The following is a 13,471-nucleotide window of genomic DNA, read 5'->3' as shown; positions in this document are numbered from 1 at the left end:
TAGTTTTCCCTGTCACTCCTAGGAGGATTGTTTCTTTGTTTTACTTCTTTAAGGAAAAAGTAGTGCTTTCATCAGGCAGTGAAAATGGATGGACTGCCTCAAAGAGAGGGGGAAAAAGCCTGAAATCTTCCAACACGGTTATTTCACACTTGATTCCAGGAAGACTGTGGAAATAATAAATTCTCCTGTGTTTTTCTGGGGGGTAAAACAGTTATGCTCAGTCCCTTGCCTTCGAAGGAAACCACTATCAAGGTTAATTAAAAGTTTTAGGGCATTGTTTAGGGAAAAGAGCCAGGGAAAATTACTTACCCACCACCTGAGGGAGAGAAGAGGCCTCCATATCCAGCATTATCGAGCCCTTCTCTATACACGTCCTTAACTCAAACAAGCTGTGCAGGGACAACGTGGCCACGTGAGGTTTACTCCATCGTTCCCCACCTTGTTCTACCTTCTCCTCGAACTTTATCCACCTGCAAGAGGGCAGAGCAATGAGACTGCGTTGAAGTTGTTGCTCTCTCCAATCCTTTCAGACGAATCTGAAAGAAGCAACACAGCTGAAATATCACAACATACTGACAAGTTCAAGCGCACACATTTTCCCACACATCCCTAAGGCCACAAATCCATGATCAAGTTGCAAAGGCTTAATGAGTTGGTATGTGTTAGGTGAGCAGTGATAATGCTGTATCTGCTTGTAAACTATCCCAAATGTAAGGTAAAACACGTTATCTTTAATAGCTTTCACCAAGCCTTAAACTAGCCTTAAACTAACACAGTTTACCTCATGTTTGCTCCAGGCCAAGTAGTTTCAACAACTCAGCTGACACCCGCTAATTTCCTCCCTGGGCTGCACACCCAGTCCCTGACCCGGCGCTCTGCATCACGCTGTGTACAACTGCTCCACCAGATCCAAGCAAATCAAAGTCAGGTAAGTAAATTCACACTTAATAACTAAGCAAAAGTAGCCAGTGGTGAGAGGTGCTGATGGAAAGGATGGAAAAAATCGGCGTTTCTGGAAATAGAGTGACTTGCATTCAAGCATTCCAATCCAGACAATAAAATCTGAAAGTTTCACCTCCCGTTTAAGGAATCAGGTAAGCTTGGGGCAGGAAAAGTAGAAGAAAACCACAGAGAAAGGTAAGGCAGAAATATCAGTAAATGGAACTCAGATTTTACATACCTCTTCTTTCATCTGCTCACAATTTGTAAACAAAAAGGCAGTATCTATATGGGATTATAACTACACCCTGCTCTAATATAGCCCCTTTTTCTCTTGGGCTCAGAGCCTTTACCAAGGCTGCACACAACAGTGGGTATTGAGCAGTGGGGCAGCAGGGGCACGGCGCAGAGATTTAACTCACACAAAGTTTCACACCCCTGCTGCCCAGAGCTCAAATCTGTGGTCTGCCAGCTGGAGGCAGAGAACCCTCTGCTGCCCATCCTCCTTGCCACAGGTCCCCTGAACAGGGCAAAGACATGGGTCATCTTCAAGTGTACGAGCACAGGAGAAGCACCAGGGCTTTGCCAAAACTCAGCAGCCTGGCCAACAGTCGGGAGCACTGCATGGTGCTGCCCAAGAGGAGCAGGCTGGCTGGAGGCAAAGGGCAGGGGAGAGCAGCATATCCCAAACAGACCCAAACATGTTCTGGAAGGAGCAAGTGAGCCACCAATGGAAAAGACAAATTAAGGGCTTCGTTGTTTCTCTCTGTGCTCTATCCATTGTTTAATCATTTAACAAAGTAGGTCTGAAAAAACAGAAAGCTCATCTCTCTAGTTGAAGATTAGAGCAAAGGTTAAATGCCGTTCTGTGCAAAATACTCTTTACACCCCTAAAACCATGTCATCACAGCAGGCAAGCAAGAGGTTTAACCCAGGGATCGCAACCCCGAGCTCTGCTGCTGCAGGCGGCTAGCCGGAGCGTGACCTGCTGCGGCTCCGCGCTGCCCTTGGCTCCTGCTGCTGCCAGCAAGGTGTTTGCACAGGTGGCCGGCCGGGGACTGCGCAAACAACTCCTTCTGTGGGACCCACAGGAGGAAATTTCACCTGGCTCAGGCTTTTGCTGCACTTATAAAAGGAAAAGAAATGGCACAGATCTTTTCCTTCATCGCAGCACCCAGCTACAGCTGTGCCGTGAACACAGAATGCAGGAAGATGTTTTAATGCAACCTGATTGCAAAGTACAAGTGCATTCTAATCCCGTCCCAAGATACTGTTTTAATATACTTGGCTAAATGAAAATTCCACTGAGTAATATAAGGGGATTACTAAGACAAAGAAAACATACATGTGAAGGTAAGGAAGTCACAAAGTGGCTCAAGAGAACATTATTAACGCCAAGTGAAATCATACTCCTAAAAAATGTATTACTTGAGGATTAATCAATTATGCTTTTCAACTGCAATAATCTCTTTTGAGACTTCATTATTCAAAAGTTGCTTTTTAACCCAAGCAGAGAGACTGAATTTGAGCTCTGAGTAACAAGGTTGTATTCAGCTCACACCACCTGGGTGTTTGCTAGGAAAGCGCAGTGACTTGGGCACCTGCACATCTGTGGAGTTCAACGGGTGTGTGACATGGCCACATACGTATGACTGGATCATACAGTTATGGGATCGTATCAAAAGCAGTTAGATGCTGCTTAGCCTGCAACAGCATAAAGGCTGCAAATTACAAAGCACTTGTACTTTTGGTGAAAGTGTATAATTCACAATTATTAATATTTGCTTTCTGCAAACCAATGCCAGTACTTAGTTAAGCAATGCTCTCCACATGGCTTTCCGTATGCTTAATACATGTCTTCTTCTTTAGGGCTTTTTATTGTTATTCCCTACTATATATTTCACCTAATTAAAAACGCTGGTTTGCCAAGGACCACACAAAGCAAAGGAGAGGTTTACAAGGAGGCATCTTCAGTGTGAACTGAACCAATCTGGTGTGCTACTTCACTCACAAATGATACCTAAAGTGATAAAAATGAGCCAAACCTGAAGCAAAGGTAGTCCCAGACACCTCCCAAGAGCCAGAAGTGCCCACTTTGAAGGCAGGTGTGGCTTTGAGGACACTGAACTGCGTGGTCACTCCTCGTTCCATCAGGGGGAATCATTGAAAGACTACTCCTGGTGCAATACTTTCCTCAACTAACCTACCAGAAGATATCATGCTAGTGTGAAATTATCATCAGCTACACGCATCCCCTATTGGATAAAGACTTGGGGATACACCAGAAATATCTGTTAATGTTCGGAAATAAGTCTAAAGCATGCCAAGACAGAAATCTGGTACTTTGTACAGTGTACATCTGTGCTATGGCAAAGATCACACTTATGCACCTGGTCACTGAAGTATCATCAAAAAAGACTTTTCAAACTAGGACACAAAAAGTGCTATCAAAAACAACCATTGACACAAGACCACACAGAAAAGCTCGCTCACAACCAGGAAGTTGCATGGGCAGTCTCTGAACATTGGAACAAATTGTCATACTTTTAGGGTGGAGGAGAGTGGAAAGGACAAAGAGAGAGACGTAGGGTTAATGCTTCCTATTGGGTGAATTTCAAATTGTACGTCCTGAAACAGAATTTCCTGAGTGTTGAAGGCAACTCTATCTGCAGCCTAACAGCAACGTGCTGTTTCAGGGCAAACGACTATCAACACTGTTACTTGTGAAAATTAACAACCAAATTTCTTTCATTATTTCTATACCCCTCTGATTTTTTACATCTCCATATTCTTCCTTTCTACCACTTTTAATTCACTTGCAATAGCTAGTAAAAATTCTTGTGACCACATCAGAGAAGCAGCAAGGTACAGCAACCAACACCCATGTAGTGTTACACCTCTTGGGCCTTACTACACTGGCAGCTCCAGCAAAGCTGGCACTGTGGACTTCTGAATTCAGGACCATATAGGCATCACCAGCTCCAAAGGGCAGAGATTTGCAAGAAAAATCTGCCACCAGTGCACTTGGTTGCCTCCAGAAGAACACCTTACTCTTCAAATGCTTCTCTGGGAGCCTTCAGTATATTCAGTGTACACATACCGTGAAGACAGCTATTACCTCTGCTAGCCAGTATGCAGGACTCGTCTTTTTTATTTTTAAAGCCCTATAAAGGATTGCATAAAAGGCATGTTAATATTGTAATGAGGAAAGAGGTGAAGGATGTAAATGTACTGTTTGACAGAGCTTACATAAAGAAACAACCATAATTAAAGATTTTAAAAGCCTATCTGCCAACCCTTTCTGTCCTTGTCATTGTCACCAGGATCCTTTTGCCATCTCTCTGCCTTGCAGAATGGTGATCTCCACTATGGTGTGCACATCTTGGTTCCCAAACGTAATGGACTGAGCCTCAAAATAGCTGGTGGCCTCCAGCTGTCTCAGGTCTTTCTTTTCCTTTTACCAGCTTGCTCTGTATTCTTTAACTACTATTGAAGTGAAAACATTCACATGTTGGTGCAAGAACTTGTCCATCCACACCAAGTAAATCCACTATAAACACCAAAAAAAAAAAAAAGGAAAGAAGAAAAAAGAAAGAACAAGGAACACCCAGTGACCCAAATCTTTAGGTTACCTTTTAACAGCAATACACCTTCCCTTTTACTGCTCTATTTCTAATGCATTTACAGGGCTGCGTTATGAAACACTCTACAGTAAAGATATTTTTCCAAAACTTCTCTTTTTTGTTAATCATGGCCAGACCCCATCACTAATGTGTGACAGGACCACACGAAGGAGTAAGACATCCTCAAGCCCTGGTCATGGCCTGATGTACTTACTATCTGAAACATCACTGAGGGCAGGGGGGTAACTATAGCCCATTTACACTGGGGTTGCAGCACAGACAGCTGAAGTCACATGGATCAAGAGTCAAGCTATGCAATTAAAGATATTCTTCTGGAAGCATTTTAAAGTCAGTATCTTGAAGGTTGCTGCTACACATGTTCCGTGACATGTTCCTGTTTTTCTGTTGATCAGAACACCTCATTTCCTAAACCCTGTCTCTCCTGACAGTGCCCAGTCTATGCCAAATCTTAGACCATCAGCTGCAGTGAGTGGCAGAGCATGCAGCTCCTCTACCTACTAAAGCAGAGCAAGCCAGCTCTAGCTGGTATATTCTGCAGCAAGAGCCACTCGGTAGCTTACAGCAGGTTTTGTTTTGCTAGATTAAGTCATTTCAGGAAGATACTGAAAAATCCTGGACAATTATACACTGTGCAAGATCACCATCAACAAATTACCATGAAAGTCAGGAAGTTAGCCAAGGTTAAGAATTTCACTGTGCTTCAACAGGTTGTACCGTCTTCAAGAATTTAATATAGATATGTATCACTCAAGGGAGAGAGGCATATATACAGCTGAATCTAGCGCTTCTACTGAAGATGTATGTCACATGTGAAATCAGAAAGCATTTCCAAAGGGGAAGAAAACCTCCCTTTTTCTCTACAGCTGCCTGATGGTAAAAGAGCACCAGCATATCCCTCTGTAAGGTTCTTGGAATGTAAAAGCAGAGGGCTCTTGATAGATACTTCTCAAGACATATAAACGTTCTGTCATTTCTCATGCAGGACATGGGGTATCTTCCTCCTGATGGCTAATATTTGTGGACTTGAGGAAAACAGAGCTTCCCAATTTTTATATTACAAAGGAGAGACCCAATATAGTGCTCTATATGAAGCGCATCATCAAGATCTGAACTGTGGAAGAGCCTTAACCAGCTGTCATTAAAAACCCTTCTCAAAGGCCTATACATAGAGGAAAGCATAAATTGCCAGAAAAAGCAGAGGTGGGCAGTACACATGCAAGTACTGAACTAATGATAAGAGGGAAGAAGAGCAATAAAGGGAGAAAAGGATGACCAATAAGAAAGGAGTTAAAGAGTAAAGGTGAAAAGTCTTTAAATAGGCTCTACAAGTGACAGAGAAGTAAAAATAAAACAAGATAAGCGGGTAAGGGGGTAGGCAGTGGAGCAGTTCATTAAATCACAGGTAAAGAAGATTAAGGTAGCCAAACAACATTGGCTACCTCCAAACACAGTAGGTGCCCTTAAGACTGGAAGGTGGGGAAAGAGCTTAGCACGGCCACAATAAAGGAAAATGAAAAGCCCAAAGTTAAGAGAGGGGGATTGGGAACAGGGACAGGAAAACCCCAGGCTGCTCAGCAGCTAGGTAAGCACCTCTTTCTAGGGGAAGGTTTCAGACCTTCGCAGCAACAGCAGTTAGGGGCTTTACCTCTCAGGGCAAACCCAATAAAACGGTTTTTGCTGTAGAAAAACTACACTTCACAAGGCAAGAAGCAGCCTTTAGATCTTGAATCCAATCCAATCCAATGGCTCCTTCTATGTTGCTCAGAAATAAGCCATAAAAAACTTGTGTCAAACAAGGCAAAAAAACATGCCAGTCCTAACTCAGCACCATTAAAGAAATAGGGAGAGAACTGAGTCAAGAAACTCAAAGCAGGCAATCCAATCCAGCATTTAACACACCTTGAATAATTTGGTAGGGAAAAAAAAAAACTTGAGGATTTTTTTTACCTATTTAAAATTAATTTTATCAGTAACTCATTAGGAGAAGGACGCGGTCAAAATGCTCCAATTTGTGGTGTGTGAATTTAAGTAATTATAGCAATAGAATTTAAGGAATTTAAACTCATTTACAGAAGCTTTAGTCTGGCCACGGTATTGTTGATGTTTGCAATGCACTAGTAAGCCCATATCAATTTTGGATCTCCAGATGCAACCCATTCAATTCAATCTGGCAGTCTGATTTTTCTAGTTGTTGTTTTAAATTAATATTTACACAAATCCATAAGTTCTCTCAGTTATCCAAGAAAGGTAAATTCACCTGTATGGATTTCTTTCTGTAGACTTCCCAAGCCATTCTGTAGCATGGACATTACCCCCCTTGAGTGCTAAAGAGGAATTTTCCATGGGGTTTCTGAGTAGCTGCCCTTCCCTTTCAGGGTACAGTTAAAAACAACTCACCTGGCAGTCTCTTTCCATTCCATCTCTTGTCCATCAACAGCCAGAAGCTCATCCAGCTCCGTGAAAAGCTGCGGGGGTGCTGGGCTGTCATCTTCCTCTCCAAGAATGAAGCGGACGCGTTCGGCAGCGGGGGAGACTGCAGAGGTGAAAATACTGCGGTTAACAGCCTGAGGGATGACCAGGGACGTGCGGCTCTTTTCCTTTCCCTTCTCCCCAAAGCCGTTCAGCTGTTTCTCCAGGCTGTCTTTTCCATTTGACATCCTAGTTGTGGTCGGAGGGGCGTGAGGGAGGGTTCGTGTATCTCCCTCTCCTCCCTTCCTTGCTTCTCACTTACTTCTTAAAACTTCAAGCTGGGAGTAAAGTTCAGGAAAACTTGCCTCTTCCTACAGTCCTTAACTATGTTACAGCAATTTGCAGCCCTTGTAAAAAAAGAGCTATCAAGCTCAAAACCAATATGCTCTATGGTGCGTGCCCAAGGACCTTTAGTACTCTGATCAGCTGAGATCCTTAGCCCCCGTTTTTATATGACGTAGAACCAGTTTCAGCCAAACTCTTTTGGGGCTTACTGTGACAGCATCCCATAGCCAGCTTTCCCCTCCCTGTCAACATGGCTCATGCTCTCATTGGCCTGCAAGGCAAGCTGTAACCTTCCCAGACCTATTGCTAGAAAACACAGGAATATTTAACAGAAAGTTTGTGTCATCTATACATGAAGAATGTGCCTGAACGCATTTAGTCAGGCACCAGTGCACTGAAAAAAAACACAGCTCTACCCATTGGGAAACGACTGCCCATTTAGGCAGAAGAACCTAGGTTCAACACATGCTCTTTTGGTAATGCAAGCGACGTTCATTTGTGTTTCTACCTAAACGAGAATGAGCAGAACCCCCCTCCTGGTTAAGAAATGGACATGACTCAAAATTAAAAACTGAAAACCTTGCTGTGCACAGGCCAAGACCTAAGGGCATCTCCCAAAGGCAACTGGGGCTCGTGCCACCAAAGCAGCATTGCTGGAGGACCTCGTGGGGTCTACAGTTTTGTTCTTGTCATATCACCTTAAAACAAAGGTGTGATACTGGGCAATTTTAAGACAGACATCCTTTCTGCTGAATGTTTATTAGCATTAGAGTTAAACAGCAGACTATGAACTTTGAACAGTTCTGCTAAAAACTCTTTTCTTTTCAAAAGATCAGCTGTCTGGCTGTTGCAATATAATTAATTACTCCAGGTGTCCAATCACCATTGATTTTTCCAGGGTAAGCAAAGTCTCAATTTGTAATGTGAAAAAAGAAACCAATAGGAAACATGGCCTTTTTGTTTCTCTTTTTTTTTTTCTTGCTTTTTAAAGAAGCCTTCAATTATTAAGCAAACATTGATGCAAATTTAATTTCTCACCAGCTAGTATACTTTTATAATAAGCTTTTTTTTTTTCCCCTATTGAAAGTACATTTACAGTTAAAGAAAATAATTTAATGAAACTATCTTTTCTTAGTATTATTTTTGCAGTTGGTGACATTTTCCCCCTGTTGCATTGGTTTTAACGCTCCCAATTGCAGTAATACAGCAGTAGGGACACACCTCACTGAAGGGAACATTTTTTTACCCAAAGCTTTGGAGCCAATTGCAAGTTTTGCTCAAGCTGTTCAGAATGCTCCTGCAGTGAGAGAGAAGACCAGGCTTCCTTCTGAAAGCAAGGAAGCCTGTGCTTTCCTTCTGAAAAGCACAGGAAAGCAGTGCTTTCCTTCTGAAAGCACTGCTCAAAACATTTTGTTTCACATATCTGAGTTTTGCTCCAAAATACCTACATGAATTAGAAGCCTGGCTGCCAGCTAGGTCCATTTTACTTCTCTCCACCTCCTTCCTCTCCTTTAAGGCTTTTCAGGCTCACTAGTCAGCAGTACATCGTGAGCTGCCCTTGTGATTCTCCTTTTTCCCATCACAAAGGCCTCAGCAACACTGCCCGTCCTCACAGAAGCACCTGCCAGCTAGGTGCACCAACCTCTGTGCTTCCCAAAGCTATCCTCACGTCTGCACAGTCACAACATCTACGGCTCTGCAAAGTGGTGCTGGTCTAGAACCATTTCCATAAATCCACCGTTTAGCCCACCAGCTTCTCTTCCCTGAGACATGGCCCCAGCTCTTCACAGAACTGCACAGCACAACTCAATCCCAATCCCAAATAATTACAGCATATACATCCCCGTGACTGCTCATGGCTGCCCCTTTCCCATGCCCACCATTTCAAGGGTACCATTTCACAAGCACAACATCCTCAGGACATGCACTAAACCAGCCTGTGTGTCACCGTTACGAACACAGGCACTATCACATATATCCTTCTGCCTTTTAATTGCAGAACAATAGGGCTTGACTCTTTACACTGATCATCCCAGCTTCCTAGCCTCATGGGACAGGTACTCAGGAGACAGCAGAGCTTAAGGACAGGCTGGGTTTGCCACGACTGAGAGCAAGGTGTAAGGTGTGTGTATGAAACGTAAGTGAAAGCAACATAAACATACATCAGTAGAAAGCAAAGTTCACACAACCAGCTGATCCATTCCTTTGCCGCTATGTCACATAAGCAACATTGACTGTGATTCAGTAAGTTTCCCAAACTAACTACACAATGCTTTTTCATTTTTTCATCAGTTCTTCCTTTGAGTAAATCTATAGTTTCCCACAAAAGCAAAAACACTCCCACAGGATACTCCTGAAAAAGAGAGAAAAATACTGCTAAGCTGAATTTACAAAGACATTCAGTTCTTGGAAAATACACATTAACCCTTTTGGTAATTAGCACTCTTACATAAGCATTAGTTTCTACAATTTTTTTTACTTTTTCTTCAGAAATGTTTCTCACAATCCGTGAGGTGCATAACAAGCATTCGATTACTTGACTTGGATGTAACAGATGCCATTGGCAGAACAGTTCCAGAATATATCTGCAAACACATAGCCTTATGCATGAAAATCGTCCTTACAATTATAAAAGCAATTTGGACTAAAAATCTGCATCTAAAACACATTGCAAACATTAGTATAAATAATTAAGATTTTCCTACTTCAAAAACCCAAATAGGTGTAACACTTGAGCTCATCTTCATACAGTCAGCTCAAATCAGCCATGGAGCCAGGAGTTTGTGCTGAAACCAATGCACCTGAGCACTAGGAGGCACGGTTCAAGTTCTTCTTTCACCACACCACTTTGGCTTGGGGTAAATCATTTCGCTGCTCAGGCCCTCAGCTCCTCACTGCCACATACCAGCCTCTCTCTTCCCGCTCTATTCAAATCGCACATGCTTCAGGGCAGAGATCTCACCGTGTGTACATTTGGGAAAACACCTACTAAAGCCAAGTCCAAAGTTTCAGCTAAGGCCTTTAAATACCACTGTACTGGCAGACTGGTTATCAGCACTTGGGTTTTTTCCATTTATTTGCTGTAGTGCTTCAGACATGTACACAGACATGTGCCCCCTCCACAGCACACTACGGACAATAAAAAGATGACAGCTGGCCAAAAGAACACCAAACAGCTTACAGCATGAACCTGCAGACTTCCACAACATGCTTTTTCCTCCTCCTTTCATTGGGGATAATTTAGCTCAAGGAAAAAAAGAACAAAAACAGTAAGTGGCTGCCATTCTCCAGCCATTTGGTGGTTTCACAGTGATGGAAATAGTCTAGGTGACTTAGACTTCAGCTCTTTGCTGACGGTGTCTGACTCTGCAGTCATCCTCCAGATGAAGAGCAAGCCCTGCTGGCAGGGAACCCATCAGATACATGTTCCATCGACTTCCCTCTCAATCTGCACTAATGACTCTCAATATATTCTTTACAGAATTTAAATATCACAGCCAGAAAAGCTATAAAATAAATTTATATCCTACAGCTTCAAAAAAAGCAACTTGGAGCACAGCAAGAGGCTGGTGCATTAAGCAGCCTGTGAGAGAAGTGATTACAGGGCTGCTAAGGGCATTGCTTGCAGCCAACAAGAAAATTCTGTCTTTCCACTCATTTTGTTATCATTTGGTATTATGTGGAAGTGTTACTGTGATGCCTGATCCCATAGCACGGTAATTCCACAACTGGCCAGAAAAGTTTGCTCACTGGGCTGTACCACGTGAGGAGTTACAGAAATGCTCCCACCCCATCTGGACAAGCAAAGTCTCCCCTTCTTTTTCTTCTTCCTTTTGTTTTTGCTAATTTCAGATTAGCTGCATTTAGCACAACTGATAAGGTTCAAAATCCAATTAAGGAATTTGCTGGGTCACAGGTCTCCTATGGCTTTGCTTTGCCACATGTTCTTTATTGCGATTTTGTAGGTTAATGGGCCGTTTATGGGTTGTTTATGTGCTCTTTAGCAAGGAGAACATATTTTCATCTTAATCTCCCCAGCGAACACTGTGTGCTGAGCGCGGGGTGGACAGCTGAGTATCAGGCTTAAGAGCTGCAGAGCAATTAACCTGGGGGGTGAACCCTGCAGAGCTTCCCCTGCCCGACCTTTGAGCACTGGCCCTACCGGCCTCCCCAAGCCTTGACCATCACCTTTGCTTCTCCCTAACCCAGCCACTTTGGGAGCTGCTGAAACCAGCACCGCCAACGGCAGCATCGGCTGCCACTGCTGAGAGATCTTCTTTTTGCAGCCGTCTCGTTCCAGCAACAACCTGATGAGCAACAGACATAAGTATCGGAGAAAATGCTAATCCATGGATTTAGATGGCTGGGATTATATTTTTCCCTGAATGGGAGAGGAATTAAGCTATCAAATGCAGATGGTAGAAGGCTCCAATGCAACATCTAAATACAGGTATTGGCATCTGCTAACGGCACCTCCTACCTCCCCCTTTTCCCTTTCCTTTTCCCAAATTCAGGCAGAAGTGGTCCATGAAGCAGCTTATAAAGCAAATGACTTGCTGAAGAGAACGAACACATCAGCTCTTTCTCCTAGTTCAGTTCAGGCCATTTATGAGTACAATTTATACCCTCAGGTTCCCAAAGGCAAAATCAATCTCCATCAACACAGAGAAATCTGAGGGAGAAATACAGAGAGACACATTGTGGCACGATGGCTTCAAATAAGGCCACAGCTGAAATTCCCAGCCCAACGTCAGCCCGACTTCTGCAATTGCTCGCTGTCTCAGGGAGCCCTCCCTCGCAGCCTGGCCGGATAAAGCAGCAAGCTCGCTGCCTGCAGGGCTCCCCACAGCACGCAGAAATACCGGGGGGCTTCACAAGAGGAGCAAGTATCCTGAAGTCACCTCATGCTTCAGTGCTGAGTTGCAAGTGCCTCACTAACCAGGGGTGAAACGTGATGCAGTGAGGAAGATGGTTATAATCTGGCCCTCCACGTGTGCGGTGCCTCCTCAGAATTAACTGGGAGGTACCCATTTGTGATGATGTACAACTAAAACAGAATCTTCTCCAATCAGCCAGCAGTGTTTCTTCCATGCGTTTTTTCGTTTTGTTTTTATTGGTAGTGTTTCTGAACACCATTGTGACCTGCACCTCAATTGACTGCTTCCTCCATCCAAGGCCAAAGAGCCCGTCTAACATTGGGTACTCCACCACTTAGAAGTACATCAGCAGCTACAGAAATCCCCACAAGACCTGGCATAAATCCTGCCTCAAAGCCTGTGGTAACATTATCAAAGAGGGTTATTTGTAAAACATGCTTTCCAAATACATTTATTAAAATGGGACATGATTACACTCCCATTAATTTCTGGGGTTGCCCTCAGTCAGCCAAAACTCAGTTCAAATCAATCTCAAGTCAGAGGGAACAAGTTGAGTTAAACACCTGTGCGGACGTTCTTATCAGATTTTAGGTGGTTTTCTTTCTAGTTTACCTGACCTCACTTCCAAAACGAATCAATTAACATTAAACAACTTTAATTCTGCATGTTAATGTCTCTACAAGACCTTATCCCGTTTAATCCTTTCTCTGAAGATTTATACCTTTGATCAGTTCCCATTCACATTCCTGAGTACTCCTGCATAGACACGCCCTGGAGTTTGAACACTTTTACACAGTTCAAGGCACTATCCAGAGGCAAATTTCCACTAAGGGTAGCTGATGACAAAAACCCAGGCTTTAGTCAATGTTACTAATGAGAAGAATGAAGCAGGCAGTTTTCACAAAAGTCATGAAACAATTACACAGATGGCGTGGCCCATCCCGTACCGAAGTTTTACAGGTTTCTGGTCTGCTCCCCTCCACAGCACAACCCCTTCTCTAGGCATCGTACCTAGCAGATAACAAGAAGTTAAACACAAGCACAGAGCTGGAGAATACAAAGACAGTGGAAAAGCTGCTCCCAAGGAGGGGAGCTTGGAAAAAAAGGCAGCTCCCTTAATTTTGACTCTCCCATCATACAACTTCCAGCTGCAGTATAGACTGTAGACCCTTACTATCTCCCCTTGATCCCCTTTCGTAACAGGGATGTAATGAGAAGCAGCAGTAACCTGGCCCAATGCTGATTAACACTTTACTG

The 13,471-nt window shown here is 43.4% G+C and overlaps 1 protein-coding gene across 6 annotated transcripts in view; it reads right to left on the bottom strand.

Annotated features, from left to right (window-relative positions):
• The window catches only part of SLC4A4 (solute carrier family 4 member 4), a 236,480-nt gene that overhangs the window by 98,728 nt on the left and 124,281 nt on the right, over positions 1–13,471 (bottom strand). For all 6 annotated transcript variants that reach the window (XM_068679251.1, XM_068679253.1, XM_068679254.1 and 3 more), the window contains 2 exons: positions 6,981–7,116; positions 310–470 (listed from right to left, as the gene is read on the bottom strand). In XM_068679251.1, coding sequence (XP_068535352.1) covers positions 310–470; positions 6,981–7,116 — 297 coding nt within the window. The remainder of the gene's footprint in view (positions 1–309; positions 471–6,980; positions 7,117–13,471) is intronic.

This window comes from Anas acuta, chromosome 4 (genome assembly GCF_963932015.1).
Source record: "Anas acuta chromosome 4, bAnaAcu1.1, whole genome shotgun sequence".
In the NCBI taxonomy this organism is placed as follows: Eukaryota; Metazoa; Chordata; class Aves; order Anseriformes; family Anatidae; genus Anas; species Anas acuta.
The sequence above is the reverse complement of the archived record's forward strand: the minus strand, read 5'-3'. Positions and strand labels throughout refer to the sequence as shown.